The sequence below is a fragment of the Bombus flavifrons genome, chromosome 2, assembly GCF_040668555.2.
Source record: "Bombus flavifrons isolate JBK064 chromosome 2, iyBomFlav1_principal, whole genome shotgun sequence".
NCBI classification, from domain to species: Eukaryota; Metazoa; Arthropoda; class Insecta; order Hymenoptera; family Apidae; genus Bombus; species Bombus flavifrons.
Window position 1 is genome coordinate 15567373 of NC_138443.1, and position 16343 is coordinate 15583715.

At 37.8% G+C, this 16343-nt stretch overlaps 2 protein-coding genes across 3 annotated transcripts; one reads left to right on the top strand and one right to left on the bottom strand.

Moving 5' to 3' along the window:
• The first annotated feature begins 1558 nt into the window (after window positions 1-1558).
• Window positions 1559-12643, top strand: LOC138189576 (uncharacterized). Of its 2 annotated transcripts, none has more exons than XM_069131605.1 (3): window positions 1559-1850; window positions 9634-10876; window positions 11502-12643. In XM_069131605.1, exons 2-3 carry the CDS (start codon window positions 9658-9660, stop codon window positions 11663-11665), a joined length of 1383 nt encoding a protein of 460 aa, XP_068987706.1. In that variant the 5' UTR covers window positions 1559-1850; window positions 9634-9657; the 3' UTR covers window positions 11666-12643. The 2 variants fall into 2 exon arrangements, with proteins under 2 accessions (XP_068987706.1, XP_068987705.1); XM_069131604.1 differs by lacking the exon at window positions 1559-1850 and adding an exon at window positions 7151-7896.
• Window positions 12644-14051: 1408 nt separating this feature from the next.
• On the bottom strand, window positions 14052-15788 carry LOC138189820 (uncharacterized). The gene is made up of 2 exons (XM_069131997.1): window positions 15543-15788; window positions 14052-14415 (listed from the first exon to the last, which is right to left on the bottom strand). Exons 1-2 carry the CDS (start codon window positions 15750-15752, stop codon window positions 14194-14196), a joined length of 432 nt encoding a protein of 143 aa, XP_068988098.1. The 5' UTR covers window positions 15753-15788; the 3' UTR covers window positions 14052-14193.
• Between the last annotated feature and the right edge of the window lie 555 nt (window positions 15789-16343).

Genomic DNA, 16343 nt, shown 5'->3' on the forward strand with positions numbered 1-16343 from the left:
TTTCCACGATCGGTAGGTTGAACGCGGAAATTAAATACGCACTATGCGTACCTATGCAAGCGTGGATTGATCCCTGATGCATTGGAAGCTGTATCGTGCATCGTATGTCCCCGTTCGCGGCTTAACAAAACGTGTTCGCTGCGTTCGAGGCAGTGAGGAATCTCTCGAAATTCTTTAAATTCTGAATCGTAACCATCGCACGGATCCCATTGCCATTTATCTGTTCGTGGAATTCAGCTCGTCGAAGAAAATTTGTTTGCCAGTGGTTGCTATACATTTCCTGGCAAAACAGCTATCTTCTTCCATTCCACTTCATACACCAACCTTCTTTCACATCTTTTATACGTATCTACTAGGATAACTAAACATTAATTAAAATGCACATAGTTACAATTTTTTTCATAAATTATTCCTTCAAGATATTCGATAACTCTTCTTTTTTCTTTTAATATAAAATTAGGTAAAATTAGAAGATAATAGAATTAAAATTTTAGAAAACTGGCATGTGTAAATAATTTTTTAAATTCGCAATAGTATAGAATAGCTACAAAAAGTATTTTCACAGTCTCTTATTTTACAATAAAGTATTCTTTATCAAGTGCTGTTTTTATTTTCATAGTATCAAACTTTTGTAACCTTAAAGTATTACTAAATAAAAAGTTCGATATATTTGGATTTAATTAGTTAGTACGTAAGTTCTATAATAAATGTATGTGTAGGTGTGCAAAAATTTTTGTAGGCATTGAATATTAGTTTATAAAAATCGTGATACAAAAGTATAATTTGAAGCCGAAACATGTGACCGAATTATTTATATTACCGCGTTCCGCCACGTTTTCACACGCGTTCGTCTTCACAGTCGTTTCGAGTAATTTCAAGAAGAACGTCCACCGGTCCCATTTTAAGATAAACTGACAAAGGCACGCACGTTTCAATTCTGTGGTGCATTTAAAGATCGATATTCCAGTCGTACGCGAGCGGAGATTCTTCTCCGGCAGTGTAAACATATCCTCGATACGTCCGTGGAACGCAGTAAAGAGACGCGAAGAGACAGGCGAGCGAGGGTGGGAAGAAGCTACGGGTACAGGAGAAAGATTCTCTTTTGCCTATATCTGTTTTCCACTTTTTTCATCCCCGTAGCAAGGCTATGCTTGTATTCCTCTCTCCCGTCTTGTCTCTTTCTACCTTTTCGCTTCCTCTTTTTTTAATGCCGCCCTCTTGCTCTCATTCTCTCGTTCCTTTTTCCTTGCTCTGCCCTTCGTCCTTGTCCACCAGCCGTGGTCGATCTTACCGTCTCTTTCTTTCCATCCTCGTCTCAAAATGTGGCATTCAACAGGGCTTCTACGGTGCTTGCGGTGGTGCGGAATCCGCGCCGGTTTGCCGCGACGCGGGGTGCATCGGGGAAATGATGCGCAGATTGGCCGGATCATCTCAAAAACCACCACCCTCTGCCTCCAGCCCTCCTCCTACTACCATTCGTCCCCTCTGATTTCTCTTTCTCCCTCTTTCTCGCACTCTATATCATGCTTGTTCGCCCTCTCGCCCCCGTATCGCAGGTCCCTTGTTCCCTCTCTGTCATTCTCGTGCTCGTACTCTCGTCGTCGACGGTCGCCAGGGATGGAATACAACCCCCACTTTCGGCACCGCCGCCGAACAACCACCCTGCCGCCGCTGCCTGCCACGGTGCCCGACGACGAGTGACTGAGTCCTCCGATTATTATCTCATTTGCTGGCACGAGCAGCACGCGACGCTACTGTCGCTTCCCGTACGATCCGTAGATCGCTCGCCTCTGGATCACCGCCGAAGAGAACCGGAACCCGGGACCACCTGCCTGTCGCCGCGTGTATAGGTGAGTCGAACTTTTGTCTACCGATTCTTCTTATTTGTTTTACTTCATTATACAATTTCGAGTGTTAATTTCTTGTTTCGTACATTCTTTTTATTTTTACTTTTATTTCTTTTCTTCGCCTTTTTGCATCTTTGCTCTCTTTTGAGATTGGTCGTTGATTTGTTTGAGGAACTTTTATGGTCTCTACCATGTGACCTGATCGCCTCTTCTTTGGTTGCGCGCAAGAGACGAATGCGTTGAAATTGTGCAAAATTGTTGAGATTAGTGTAACATGCATGAAAGATGGTGTTTTGGGGAACGGTGTCGATCAGAATCGGTTAGTGTTCTTTATTTCGAGCTGATTGTTGGTTTGGAAGTTTATTCGATGCTTGATTTCACGAAGGATGGTACACGTGGGAAAATTTGATTTGTTGCGTAACGACTGTGGTGTTTATTGTGGTAAAACGAAGTGATGAGATGCGGCAAGTTGATTTAGGATAGTTTATTAACTAATTTCATATCTGTTGTTTACAAAGAGGGTTATTCTGTGAAGTGCAGATATTATTATCAAATAAGTGTCCTTGGTTTCCCTTTTCTTTATGAGTTATTATTTGCATTGAAATAAGATTAGAAAAAATGTAAAAATGAATAATGATTTATGATCGAGACAATGATTTATCCCACGTCGTGGTCAAATAATCACAGAAATAGAAAAAACGACGGTGAATATAGAAGATCGATTAAAAATTAGCATTAACGAGAGGATCCTGTGAGTATCACATGACAAGTAATGAGAATTCATCTTGCAATCCTAACTCGGCCCGTACATCTTCCTTTGAACCGCGTGTGCGACAGCACTGATTACGTGTTCGAAATGCAGTTTGCAAATTCACGTTTGAGATAATAAAAAGAATTATTTAATTTATTTCTATTTACTATTAATTATCGCTATTGATCTAGATATTTGTTAGTCGAATTGATTACAATTATTATACTAATAAATAAATTAAAATAAAATAAATTATAATTTTCAATTGTTCATATATATCGAAAATCTTTACCTATTCTTCGTTCCTTGAAAACGCGCATATTTCAATTGTTTCCGATACTCAATTGCATTTAAATTTTATAAACTTATAACCTGCATATCTTACATGTACACTAAGTTTTATTTGCAAGTCCAAGAATAAAAATTTTTAATCAAACACTAGGTTAACACATCCTATTGTGAATTTTATATTTAACATATCATTGTTGGAACACGTAGTAATAGCGTTTTCGCGTACAAATACGGGTTTGTATACGCCTTTTCCCATATTGGTCCAGTCAATACTCAACTACATAGAGTTAGTATGCATTCAAAACGGAAAGATTTGATAAAATAAACGTTCTTTCGAGAAAACAGAATATTGAAGGATTTAATACGAATACCCTCTATCTTCCTCAACGAACAATTTCTCACCAGAAGAATCTCGGTTCGCATCTCATCGAACCAATTAATCCTCCCTTTCTTCTATAATCTTTCGCGGTTATCGATTATACCGCAGTTTGTGCACCCTCGAAAGCATTCAAATCCCCTGGCCGTTCCTTCAAACCACGATACACCATCACGTACTAATCTTAAGCGCTAACGAAAGAGTTCGTATCGGTGCGCCAGCTTTATTTATTGTCGGTGTGTCATCGTTCTCTGCGTTTCGCGTCTTTCGCTGCGTGCAAGTTTCTCTTTTATTCCTTTTTTTATGAATACACACAGAAAGAGGAAGAGAGGACCGTTCGAATTACGCAGAGAGTTCAACCGTAAAAAAAACCGAGTTCTACTGCGACTGACATTTTTTTTTCTCTATGTAAAGCGAGATCGTTCCGCGTCTGGTCGCAATAAAAATGTTTATGCTGACAGTAAAGAGATCGCCGCTACTCGAAGGGAGAACGAAGACATGGGAAGCGAAGAAACGAAGACGAATCGATTGAAATACCTGTCGAGGTTAACATTTAATTCGCTTTCGGTCTCGTATAATTGATAAAATCTCTTTCGACATTGCATTCGCTATTTCCTCATGCATAGATGTGACTCTTTATTGCCTTTGTTAATCATTATTGTGCTTCGTTTTCACACGACCTCTGATCTAATATTCTTCTGCTTAGTTACGCGAGTCGAGAATTGGAGGTACGTTACGTAAAACTAATCAACCGTAAAGAAAAACAATATGCCAACTGCAGCGGATGCGTGGTAATAACTCGAGTGACTCAAACTACTTGTAATTACATAAAATTTGGCATTAGATATTTGTAGCGAGAATATATTATGTGTTGCGTATTATGTATTATACTGTTGTGATATATAAAAAAGGAGGGAAGATACTTGTATGAAAAATAAGAACAATAGCATTTTGCTTGATCTCTTTGTTACTTTTGATGAAACAAAAGCTTTGAATTATTTTTCGACGGTCGCGAGGAAGACAATGATGGAGAGTAATCGACAAAGAGACCTGTGCAAAATTATTGATAGACAATGTACAATATACGAAGATGTGAACAGGAGAAGGACGCACAAGACAGGGTATAGTAGGAAAGAAATGAGTAAAGATAAAGGGAGATTTAACGAGAAGGTACAGAACTGTGAGACGATCAAAAAATTGGATCTACAAAAGACGAATAAATAAATAGAAGCAAAAACAGAATAAACTCTTATTAAATGGGAAAGCAGATTATATTGGACGATATACGAAAAACGAGAAAACCAAGGATGAGGAACAAGAACACGAGACGCAATAAAACTGAAAGAAAGAAAGATACTTAGGAGACTTTTGGAAGAATAAACATAAACTGTAAAGATCAAGAAAATAAATAAAATAGAAACAGATACGAAAAAGGGAGGACCAAACACGCATGAAGAAGAATAAATAAAATATAACGGGTAAGAGAGCAATATACGATGCACGACAGATCCTTGCAGAAAGGGGTAAAACGAACCAGAAAAAAGGGGGAGTGAGGCAGAAGGTATACAAGCGGGTAAAGTACATAAAGAAGAAAGAAAACGAGAAATTAAGATGTGCAAGGGTGGGGGTGAAAGGGAAATCGTTCGAGAGAAAGGGTGGAAAGGAACGAATTAGGAAAAGAGAGGAGCGTACGTCGAATGGTTAGGGAAAGAGGCGGATGAGGGAGAATGGGAGGGAGGGTAGGGCGAAACGAGAGGAGCAGCAATGCAAATATTCGCGGCGACAGAGATTGAAACAATCCGCCAATTAGAATCGTCGACGTGAACGGGATTATGCAGATTCGCGGTGGGTGCGCGGACAGAACCAGAAACGGACTGGCAGCTGCCGCACCGTTCGCTTAATTCAATCCACCGAGTTGTCTTATGAATCGTAAACCGGCCTTCCCCTTCCGCGTGAAACTGAAACTACGTCACGAGGAGACGGAAAGGAAAACGTCGTCGTCGTCGTCGTCGTCGTCGTCGTTGTCGTCGACGACGACGCCGAGCGACGCTTCGACCAACCGCAACGATTCGCCTCGAACGGAACGATAATGCAAGCCCGTAAAATTCCAAGGTTAGGACGAGCGCGATTCATTGCTCTATTATAGTCTTGCAGAGAGGTTAGTTGGAGGAAAGAGTTAATTGATGCGTTCAAGGGATGGGGAAGATTTTTTATTTTGTAGCTATTAAGAAAATTATACGTCGTACTACGTAAAATGCTGTCATATATGTAATCGATGGTATAGCAATCAATATCATCAAAGAAAAAATTGGTTAACGCGTTGCTTAGAGGATGGTTGAAAAGCTCCGGTTTCATGCGTGTTAGGGAGATCGTTGTACTGTGTAAGATGTTTTATGATGATAGGTGGTGATCAGTGACGTAAAAGAGGTTGATATACAAAAGATGTTACATACTTTGATCTTTGGCTTTGCCTTGTGTTCCGTATTTCGTTTTATATCAGATTATTGTTTCATTATTCTATCACCTTCCCAGATAGGATAAAACGAAGAAGGATGATTGAAGTACAATTTATTCATATTAAATTAATATTTATGTTTAATAAGTAATAATTTGCTGTAACATCATTGCAATTCTTTTCGCAAGATTGGGATGCTTCTTTATTATTATTATTGCGTTCTCTACTAAATAGTTAATTGAAATAATTAATAAGAATAATTCATAATTATATTTACTGTTAAAACGCTGATTAATTATTTTATCTTACATCGATATATATAGTAGCGAAGTATGTGATAAAATAAAGTGCATTTTCAATTATCACTTGTAAACATATGCTTCAATTATAGGACATTAAACAGTGACAAGATCATTCGTCATACAATACATAGAAACGATATAGGAGATAAGAATCGAAGGATAACTGCAGAGAGGGAAATCGAGAAAGGAGAGAAATGTATATTGCAATTTTTAAAGGATACTTAAATAGAATATTACGAGGGTTGACGGTGAAAACGTGTTACCATTGACTTTTAGGGGCGAGAATCCAGCGGGAAATAAATTGTTTCGTACCAGAGAATCTCAAGTAAATACTCGCGGAGACTTTCCGGGAAGCTTCTTTATATTGCGCCGGTAATAGAATAAAGAACCGACCACGCAATGGAAATTCTCACTTTTTGCATAATTGACGTATCCTCGGGAGCATACCGGCACGTTGAATTATTTTATCTCGGGATAATGTGATTTAAATACAAGGGACTGAGAAGACGCTGTAACGTTTCCATAAAGTATAGGGGGATGTAAATTTTGCTGCAGTTTCTTCGCTTCTTTCTCGGCGTGAATTTTTTACAACGTTATGGAAAGATAAAACAAAAGAATATGGAAGAAAGAGATAAAAAAGAAAACAGAGGAAAAAAGGATTGAGTAAAGTGGCTACAACGATCTCGTGATTAATGTTCTAGAAATGTAAGATCTCTTCCGCGGTCGGTGTAATTCAAGCTTGGTTAAACCAGCGCGACCGCTGAATTTCATGACGCAGCCAGCCTTTAAAATTTCCTGTTTAAGAAGACCACGATGTAAGGCAATGGAAACGCGTCGCTATTGTCTTTCATCGCAACCATCACGGAGGGAAAAATATCGTTTCGCGTCCCCAGGGATTCTTCAGAAGTCCCACGTATCTGAGCCTTTAGAGTTGCCTTGTTTTCTCGACACAGTCTGTGTCAACATTTTACCATTCAAATGGTTAAGTAAATACAAGATCAATCACAATATGAGATTTGCATAAAGAAAATAGCAACTTTAATCTTATTGTGCAAGAAACAAGTAACTTTACGATGATATAATATGATCTTCCGTTCATTTTTTTGTTTTTCAAGATCTTCAAGAAAAACTTCCACTGCCTGCTAAACACGTTTAGAATTTTCTTCTGAATAATTAAAAACTCCTCAATGTTAAAAGGAGTACAGAAGTCGTTTCCATTCCTTCCATCAAAGACTGTTATTTCTTCCTTCTTCGTGCCGCATAACGAGCAACTAATATTCGCCAATATACGTAGAAAGCGTAACCAGGTCCATTTCACTCTCGCTTCTGACAGAAATCAAAAGATTTTCACCGTTCGATGTTCAACAACGATAGAGACGGCACGGGAATTATGGACGCGCTGCAATGAGAACCGACGACGAGAGCCCGTATTTATCACGAAGAGTAAAACTGACAGCAGTCCATTTCCTGTTCGTCCTGCCTGTCTGGCTGAACATATCTCCTGACGAAACAACGTGGACGCCGTTTGTTTGGGAAACAATGGACCGAAACAATACCCAATCCCTCCTCGGTGCGCGGACACGGATACAGACCACCATTCTGCTTTCCACGCCCCGTTACACTCTTCTCTCTTTCTATCGATGAAAGAATCTCGCCAGGGACCTGGAAGACTTCACGGATTCTCGCGAATGGACAGTAAAAATTTTCCTCTCGTCGCTTCGTCACTCGCATTAACAGTTGTCTGTCGTTCTCGTTTATTCCAACGCCTAAAACTGTTTACAAAAAGTCGCCCTCTGATTCCTCCGTCGCGATGAAGAAGATTTTCATCGGAACATTAACGACTCGAGAATACCGGCCTGGAGATAATGGAAAACGTATGTTCTCGAATTTATTCTTTTTTCCAAAAAATGCTTGCACGCACGTTCCGTCTTTGCGAATGCAAATATACTTTATACTCTATTTACAATGTGACACTGTATGCATAGTAAGTTTCGGAGTTATAGGTTAATCAAACGCAGAGTGGTAGAGGATCATAGAAGAAATAATTTTTGATTAAAAGAAACGAGTTTGATTTATCTTTCGTAACAAAGGCTTGAAAGTGTAGGTTTTAGAAGCCTGTGAACGAGCAACCTGTTATACACGAGTCATACGCGCAATGATTCGGTAAAGAAAGACGGAGCAAAGTGTTGAGTTATTTCTGATATCTTTTAAGGATGCTGTTATTGACTGTACTAATTACCATAGAAATCCAAGTATGAGCATAAAATAGTATAATCTGTGTACTAAATAATACGCAATTTATTATTTAAAACTTTATTAAAATGGCAAGTGCAGTCGATCGAAGTTATATCTAAAAATAACTTGGATATATATTTATTAGAAATCTTCATAGAATCGCACGATTATCAAAACGCGAAATAAATGACGAATACATCGAAACTGATATCAGGAGTTTAAATATTAAAAAAGTGGAAATTTCTCACTTAAGTCTGGAAGTTAATCTGGAAAAATCAAAAATACACGAGAACTTAGGATAAAGTAAATGCAAATCAAAGAAATTGTAACTATATCAATAGCGAAAATCAGTATGTAGGGAACACTTCCTTACTAATTACTAATTGTTCCTGATGCGACTGTTCATACGAGCGTGGCGCGAAGTTTAATTGAAATACCTACGATCGTAGATTCTCATTAATGATTTCTCGGGAATTCCTTGCAAGACATTCGCGCGAAACCGAACGTGCACTTGACAGAAATTAGTAATCCTTAATGGATGATGCGACGCAAGCCCTAGTATTACTCATCCCTTTAGCCAGTCATAGGCGTTGCCTGCTGCTCTTAGACTTAACAACGGCGGATATTCAATTAATTTCAGAAGACAATAGTAGCTCGTCTCTGCTCCGAGGATTGTACGTACTTACCTACAACGATCTTCCATGCGTTCGATTATTGTTGGGAAGCAAGCAGATGTGTAGTATTCCAAGATTTAGCTGTGTTCAATGTTCCAACTACCAAACTCATCACAGGGTTGCTATGTTAGCTTTATATGTATGATTGTACATTCTTTATTTTGGAATATCGTTTGCTTTTATTTGCTTCATTCCCCAGAATGCAAAGAATCAAAGTTACTTTCCAGGAGTATTATTTATATTTGAAATAGTTTTGATAATATTTGCATATCATTTAATACAATATGTTGGAAAATAGAATATATCTTCTGGATAGAATATCATTAAATGTCATTTGGTTAGAGAAAATATTGAAAAAATTGCTAAATACTTAACGAATTAAAGAATTTATTAGAATTTCAAAACGAAATAATTTTCTAATCTAAAATTAATATTACAGATATTACCACAATCTATAGTCGCTTTTGCGTTGATACATCAGATACAAGAGGTTCCTTTCTTTCTATTTAAAATAATGTCAAATCGAAATTCTACACTACACTCGATCAAACTAATAATAACGTCCATATCCAAATTTTGTCATAAGTTGTCCTCAAATACTTGCAATGAATTTTAACCGTGAATGAAAACGAACATCCACGGAATATTTCAATCACGAACCCTTACTATCTGCTTCTTTTTAACATTTTGTGACTTCTCCAGTGCTCATCTTCGAAAACCAGAAACATGACGACGACCACAGGCGATCCGTCGACTCTGAAGAGTCCAGCCTCGCTCTCCGGCGGCGATTTAGTGTCCCGCCTTCTAGCAGCTACTCCTCCATACCTGTACAACGTGCCCTTAACACCGCATAGCTTCTTCTTCAGCGAGATGTTGCGTTCGTTTGTGCAAGCAAAGACGGAAGTATCATCCGCGAACAACACGACGAGCGTACCTCGACGTCGCAAAAGATCTTGGCGAGACGCTCGGGATCGTCCCTTGGAATTAACCACGAAAGAAAGACAACATCATCACCATCATCATCACTCGCAGCACCAACAGCAGCAACAGCCGCCGGATAAATATTTCCATACTCAACAGCAGCCACAGCAAGCGGAGACGCGACTGGAGAACGGAAGTAAGCAAAGCGACGGCTACGACACCGCAAGTAAAGTGGGCAACTTCGAGCAGAAGCCAAACTTCGGGACAGACATTTTGAAACCGGTGGATGAAAATAAATCTGAGTTTAGCAAGCAGAGTAAGAGCTTTTTCGACGAACGACCTCGTCACTTTGAGCAGGCCCAACCACCGGAAAACATGTTCGCCAGTGAATTGCAGAAAGTCAAGCCGGAAGAGTCTCACTCTAGCGACCGTAAGAATTGCAATTACAACGACAGAAGCCCGTACGATGATCGTACGAAGAGCGCGATTGGCAATCAAGAGCTACCGCCCCTGTTGTCAGATCAGAAGAAGCTCGATTTCTCGAGGACCTTTTTGCCCAGCCTTCCAGGAAGGGGCTGCGATATGCTTCCGGGCGTGAAAGGATTCGGTCTGCCCGGGAACGTTACCAACCCGGAATTCCTCCCTGGCCCACTTTGGTATCCGCCTTATCCAATGCCTCAATCATATCCTGGCATCGATCCTCTACACTTCTTCATCGATCTTCGCGTATCCGGTCATATCTGGGATCGCAAGTTGAGCGAAAGGCAACTGCCCTTCAAAGGCAAGCACTGTTCCGCCTTCAGTGTGCCACAATCCAAGGAATATAATAGCAATCGACCGTTAAATTTGACGAGAGACGAGGCTAGCACGTCTAGGAACAGCGAGGAAAATCTACGTGGCACTAATTATATTTTGAGACACTTGACTAGGACGTACAGGGACATTGGCCAGGCACGGAAAGCAACCAGGAGCGAAACATCGACTTCTGGCGAGAGCGAAGACAGTTCAAAGGACATTGATAATAGTGGGTGTTAATAATTGTTTGTTGCATGATTGGTGTTTTTGTTACGATTGGTTTTTATTTTCTTAATACAGTTGAAGTAACTTGTGTTCTGACATGGTGTTTTAATGTAACTAAACGTGTGCGATTGTATAGAGAATTACTTGTTTGTTTTCATCGTTAAAGATCTAAATTTGTTTATTATTAAAAGTCTAAATGTTTCTAACACAGATCGAACTGTGAAATATTACGATAGTGAACAAGAAAAAGATCTTTTTAGAAAGAAATCAACGTTAAAATTACGATACTGCTTATAAGGGATTATTCTGTAATTTCTTTTCGACTAGACAGCTTTTGAGGCTCGAAGTAAAAGTTAACTTGAATTTCAAATTAAATGATTCCAGCTATCGATAAGAGTAATACTACAGTAGTAGTAAAAATGACGATTCCATACGGTACAAAGTTAATATTCACAAATGAGAAACAGGATATTCGCAATTAATCTCGTCACGAACTAGATAAATCTCATTATGTCATATGAAATGCTTTCTTGTATAAAATTTTAAAAACGTTCGTATTATACATAATATTGATTTCTTAGAAGAACGTATCTCTAATTAATTAAGCTTTTGTGTGTTACAAAATGCAGACGAAAGATCTCCAAAACCGGAAGAAATCTCGGTTGCGTCCACAAGTCCGGAAGAAGAGAGGAAGGATCTTCGAGCGTTGATAGGGTTGGAACTGGTGGTGGATTATGTGAAAGAGCCGAAGGGAGATACCTCGAACGAGCAGAATTCGCAAGTAACCGAATAACTCGTGAAAATCGAACGATTCTCTTTCGTTCTTGACTGTATAAATAGATGTAGCTCCGACACTTACAATCTCAGCTGCTTCTCACTCGACTACGTCGTTCATATAGAATGTTTAAAAACCGAAATTCCATGACTTTTTTGATTCGTTGCGAAACAATTAAATTCAACAGATTGTCAATTTGACAAAAAATTGCATAATTATTTAACAATATCTCTTATTAAAAAAAAAAAATTTATTTCACAGTCGATACCATAGACCGAATTTTATCCTTTACGATTCTTTATAGCATTTAGAAACTTCATTGTAGTAATTTCTCTAGTCAAATGTAAATTGTTCGGTTGACAATGTGTTAATGTCCCTTTGAATTATGCACGGTGTCAAAGAATGTTAATAGCGAAAGAACGTGGAATATCTTGCTATTTTCTAAGATATTCCTTCCACTAACTCGTTCCATCTTTTCTGTTTCTTTATTTTCGATGTGAATATTTAGAGACAACCTTGTACATTTAGAAACGATACATTGAAAAACTAGCAGCCTCGAACTTTTATCGGTGCTATCAATTGCGTAAATGTGGATGTGGCTGCTCTAATCTGACAGACCAAGCAATACATAAGCCTGCTATCTATTCACGCTCAATACGCAACTGAACAGCGTGAGACTTACGACATTTTTTAATATCGCAGTTTAGTCACGGTACTTTCCAGATACATTGAGTTTTTCATTCAGCAATCTGTACCACCGTGTCTGTCGTTCTTTGAAGACTCTTCCTATCTTACACTCGAGACTCGGCTCGAAAGAGTCATTTTCTACCAAGGAGGATCTTAGAGATCCCTTGCGGGCCGGAAACGCTCTGCTACGAATTCAACTATATGTGATATGCGGTGTACATATTATAGTAGCGTTCTATTGTATCTATATGTATTAATAGAAATCATTCGACCTGTATATTAAACGTAATAAAAGTAATGCGACTCAATCACGTGAACGAATTCGTATTCTTTCGAAAATTACCGTAGACCATTTCATATCCTACATTGCGACAAGCTTTCTACCGCTGATTGTACCTTTAATATTAATTCCTCTTTTATAATAGGTAACTTAACAAAATTTTGCTCAAATATTAAAACTGCAAAATCTTTCAAAATAGAACAGTCTCTTCCGCTTTTTTCTGCTAATAAAAAGCAATTGATTAAAAATCAATTCGGTAGACTTAGAAGCCTACGAACACTCTTATATACTCAATCACAAAAACCACAAAATAATTCAAACATTTAATTATGAAATCCTATCGAATAGAAAATAAAACTTACGAAATGTTCAACTGCAGAAACCAACTACTAAATTATAGAGATGAAAATACTTACGACATATCCGATTACAAGAACAAAAAAAAAAACAAGATTGAGAAAACGACAGAGAAATATTTCTGCTCTGGATCAATTGCACGAGCTTACGATCGTAAGTTACGTCCAACACACGAACTTAAAGGTACATTCTCACGAGTACCATCTAAGTACGAATGGACTGAATGCTCGTTGCGCTCGAGGTCGATCTTTCAGAGTGAAACAGAAGAAGGAAGGATGATACAGTCTACGGCACATGCCGCTTCTTCACCTTGCTGAATGCATCGGCACTCGTTATAATTGGGAGTACCCTCGAAGGAACGCACACAGAAAGGGAACGTCATATTCAGCCGGATATGGTCACACCCTCGCCCCCATCAGTCTCTTGACGTTATTTGACTAATAAACTTCTATCCAGGGTTCTCCTTCATCGATCGAGATACTGTTTCCCGGTTTCGTCTCTCTGTCTATCGTTGTCGACATGGCTCTCTTTGACACGGCCGTTGACAGAGTACAATTAGGGGAACCGAGTCCCCGATATGTATGCGCAGAATGACAAGAGATACGTGGCTTTTAGGGACGAGGGCAAATCTGACGGGAGATATCGATCTGCCGACTCATTTGCAAAGGCTGAATGGAAAAGTTCGTCGACGTGTTTGCGGCCGATTAGATAGATGAAGATGCGTTTCCAATGTGGATTTCCATTGGATGATCGTCCGAGAAATTCTTTTGTTCTGATATTCTTTGGTGATTAATTGTCTCGAAGTATCTGCTAACTTTCCTTCCTTTTTCTTTATGCAAGTTTGATTTATTTCAACTTATTTCGATGAAAATTCGAGAAAAATGCAATGGAAATTGTAGGAAATTAAATAACGTTAAATCTCTTTAACTTTCGGAAAGAAGAATCTCGCGAGCGTTACATTTAGAAATAAAAATTTTTCTTTTTTAACTAAATATTACTAAAATTTTTTAACTTTTACGGAAATTCAGGATCGACGTTAAACGTAAAATATATGAATAAACGTTATTTATTTATCTCATCTCTAAATATTACGATCGGGTTTTTAATCTTTCCAGTAAGAAAAATAATACGTAATTATCAATTTATGTTTTATAAAATTATCAGTTTATTTTTATCACACTATGCGTAGTATTCACGCTCGTTCGTATACCTGATAAATTCCTCAAACAGTATCGTGATTAGCGATAACGCGAAGCTCCAAGATCACTTCACCCTTGTTGTTTCTATCGATTTTCACCATTTTGCGGTTCACCTCCGGGACCATGATAATATCATCTGATCCGACTCTCTTAACAGGTGCTTCGACTAATTTGTAACGCGTGATCGGTAGCTCCTCTTTGTTCACTTCCATGACCGGCTTTTCCGGCGCGACAAGCGTGTACACCTAATTTCAACATGATATATGATTAGTACGTGCATTGGTATCTGCACCTACGTGGAAAATTTTTCGATTAATAGAATTAATAGATACGAGGTTCATACGACTTTAATTTACGATTGTTATCGATGTCCAATCTACTGATTATTGGAAAAAGTGATTCTCTGAAAAAATTGGACTCGTCAGAATTGTCAATTTTTTTTTTAATTCTGTAATGAAATAATCAGTGACATTCTATCAAGAAGAAAACACTATTCTAATTGATGTTTCTTTGTATTCGGTTGTTTTATGCCATAATTTCACTTTAATTGCTTTTCGAGAGCATTAAAAAGAAAGCAATTTAAACAATATGAAACATAAATTCCCTCGGTATTTCGGTGAATTGGTATGATTTCTATAGATGATTTAACGTGAAAGACAATCACACACTTTATGTAATTAATTAATTTTGTATTTTTGTATTTTTAACAATTGATAAAAGAACGATCGATAAAAATTATTTATTTTGTGTTGAATTCATGATTCTACTGGTATTAATTTTCCACAATTTCATCATGAATAAAGTATATTATGACAATAAACATAATGGAAACATCATTTGAACGATGAAATATACAGAGTCGGGGATAAAAATAAAGGTAGTGGAAGTAGGTATCAATGAAGATTAATCGAACTAATAATTTCTTTAAGTTATTATATGTATTATTATACATATTACATGTTATATGTATACATATTATATGTATTATTATACATATAAGTTATTATATATATTTCTTATTATATGTATATTTCTATAGTATATTATTTAGTAAATAATTGAAGCTAATAATTTACGTCTTTGCGCAAATAGGCAATATTTAACGAAACTTCGTTGGCACTTATTTCCATCACCTGTCCACTCCTTTTCGTTCTCGATTACGTATTTGCAAATACATTACGTAACTGTGTTACGAAAGAAACTCTACATTCTGCTTTTATTCGCTGTGAAAATCGAATAACAATCTTCACGATCCTTATCTCTACATTTTTTCGACCGCAATAAAAAGATGTTAGATAAATACTGTTCATTATCGCAACAATCTCAATCGATGTATTTAAAGGTAAAATTCCACAGGAACGAATCGACTTACCTTTTTAACAGGATGTATCTTACTATCAGGATCGCTTGAGTCCCCAGCAAAGAAACTCAGATCCAAATCCCGCGAAGATTGCTCATTCGGAACGGGGAAAGTTAAGTCGTCGTATCGATTCTGGTCCAGAGTCGGCAAATAATAAACTCGTCCATTAACGACAACTACGAACGTCGTCAGAATGCTCACAAATATCCAACCGTTCTTCATCGTTTTGCGTACTCAGAGAGAACTACGAGTTAGAGGACCGTGTGCTTGACGAAGAAAAATAATAAAAAAAGAACTTTCCTCGTGACAGCTGACAGATCCATTAATCCATCGTAAGGCGATTACAGACCATTCTTTCGAATGATTAATTAAGAGTACAATCTGCCAACGGACGAAGAAACGAATAATAATTTCCTATTGGTCTAATTGTAAACCAAGAGTTGTTTCATGTGGTCAGAAAGACGAATATACTTTTTTTCCTTTTTTTTTTCATCAGGAAGCTTTGTATTATATTGAAAAGTGGAGGCGTGTTGTTTTGTTATTTCGCAACAGTAGCTAAAAATTGAGTACGAATGGAGTTTAAAATATTTTTATGCTGCCGACGGGTTTATTTCGCTATCTATGAAACATTTTTCGTCGACAGTAATGGATCCGTTTTGAAGCATCCAATTATGAGGAAGTTGAAGCTCATTCATTCTATGAAATCAATAGCTTTTAATAGTTGAGCCTGAGTTTTATGAAAAATAGTATAGAAAAGCGAAATTTTGACACGAACATTTTAAACTATAGTGATACACTATAGTGATATAGTGA

Excerpts from the sequence above, each read along its gene's own strand:
- LOC138189576 (XM_069131604.1), top strand. Across the intron at positions 10,877-11,501 it reads TTCAAAGGACATTGATAATA|ACGAAAGATCTCCAAAACCG; the intron begins GTGGGTGTTAAT and ends TACAAAATGCAG.
- LOC138189820 (XM_069131997.1), bottom strand. The coding sequence starts at position 15,752 with ATGAAGAACGGTTGGATATTTGTGAGCATTCTGACGACGTTCGTAGTT. Across the intron at positions 14,416-15,542 it reads AGATACATCCTGTTAAAAAG|GTGTACACGCTTGTCGCGCC; the intron begins GTAAGTCGATTC and ends TGTTGAAATTAG.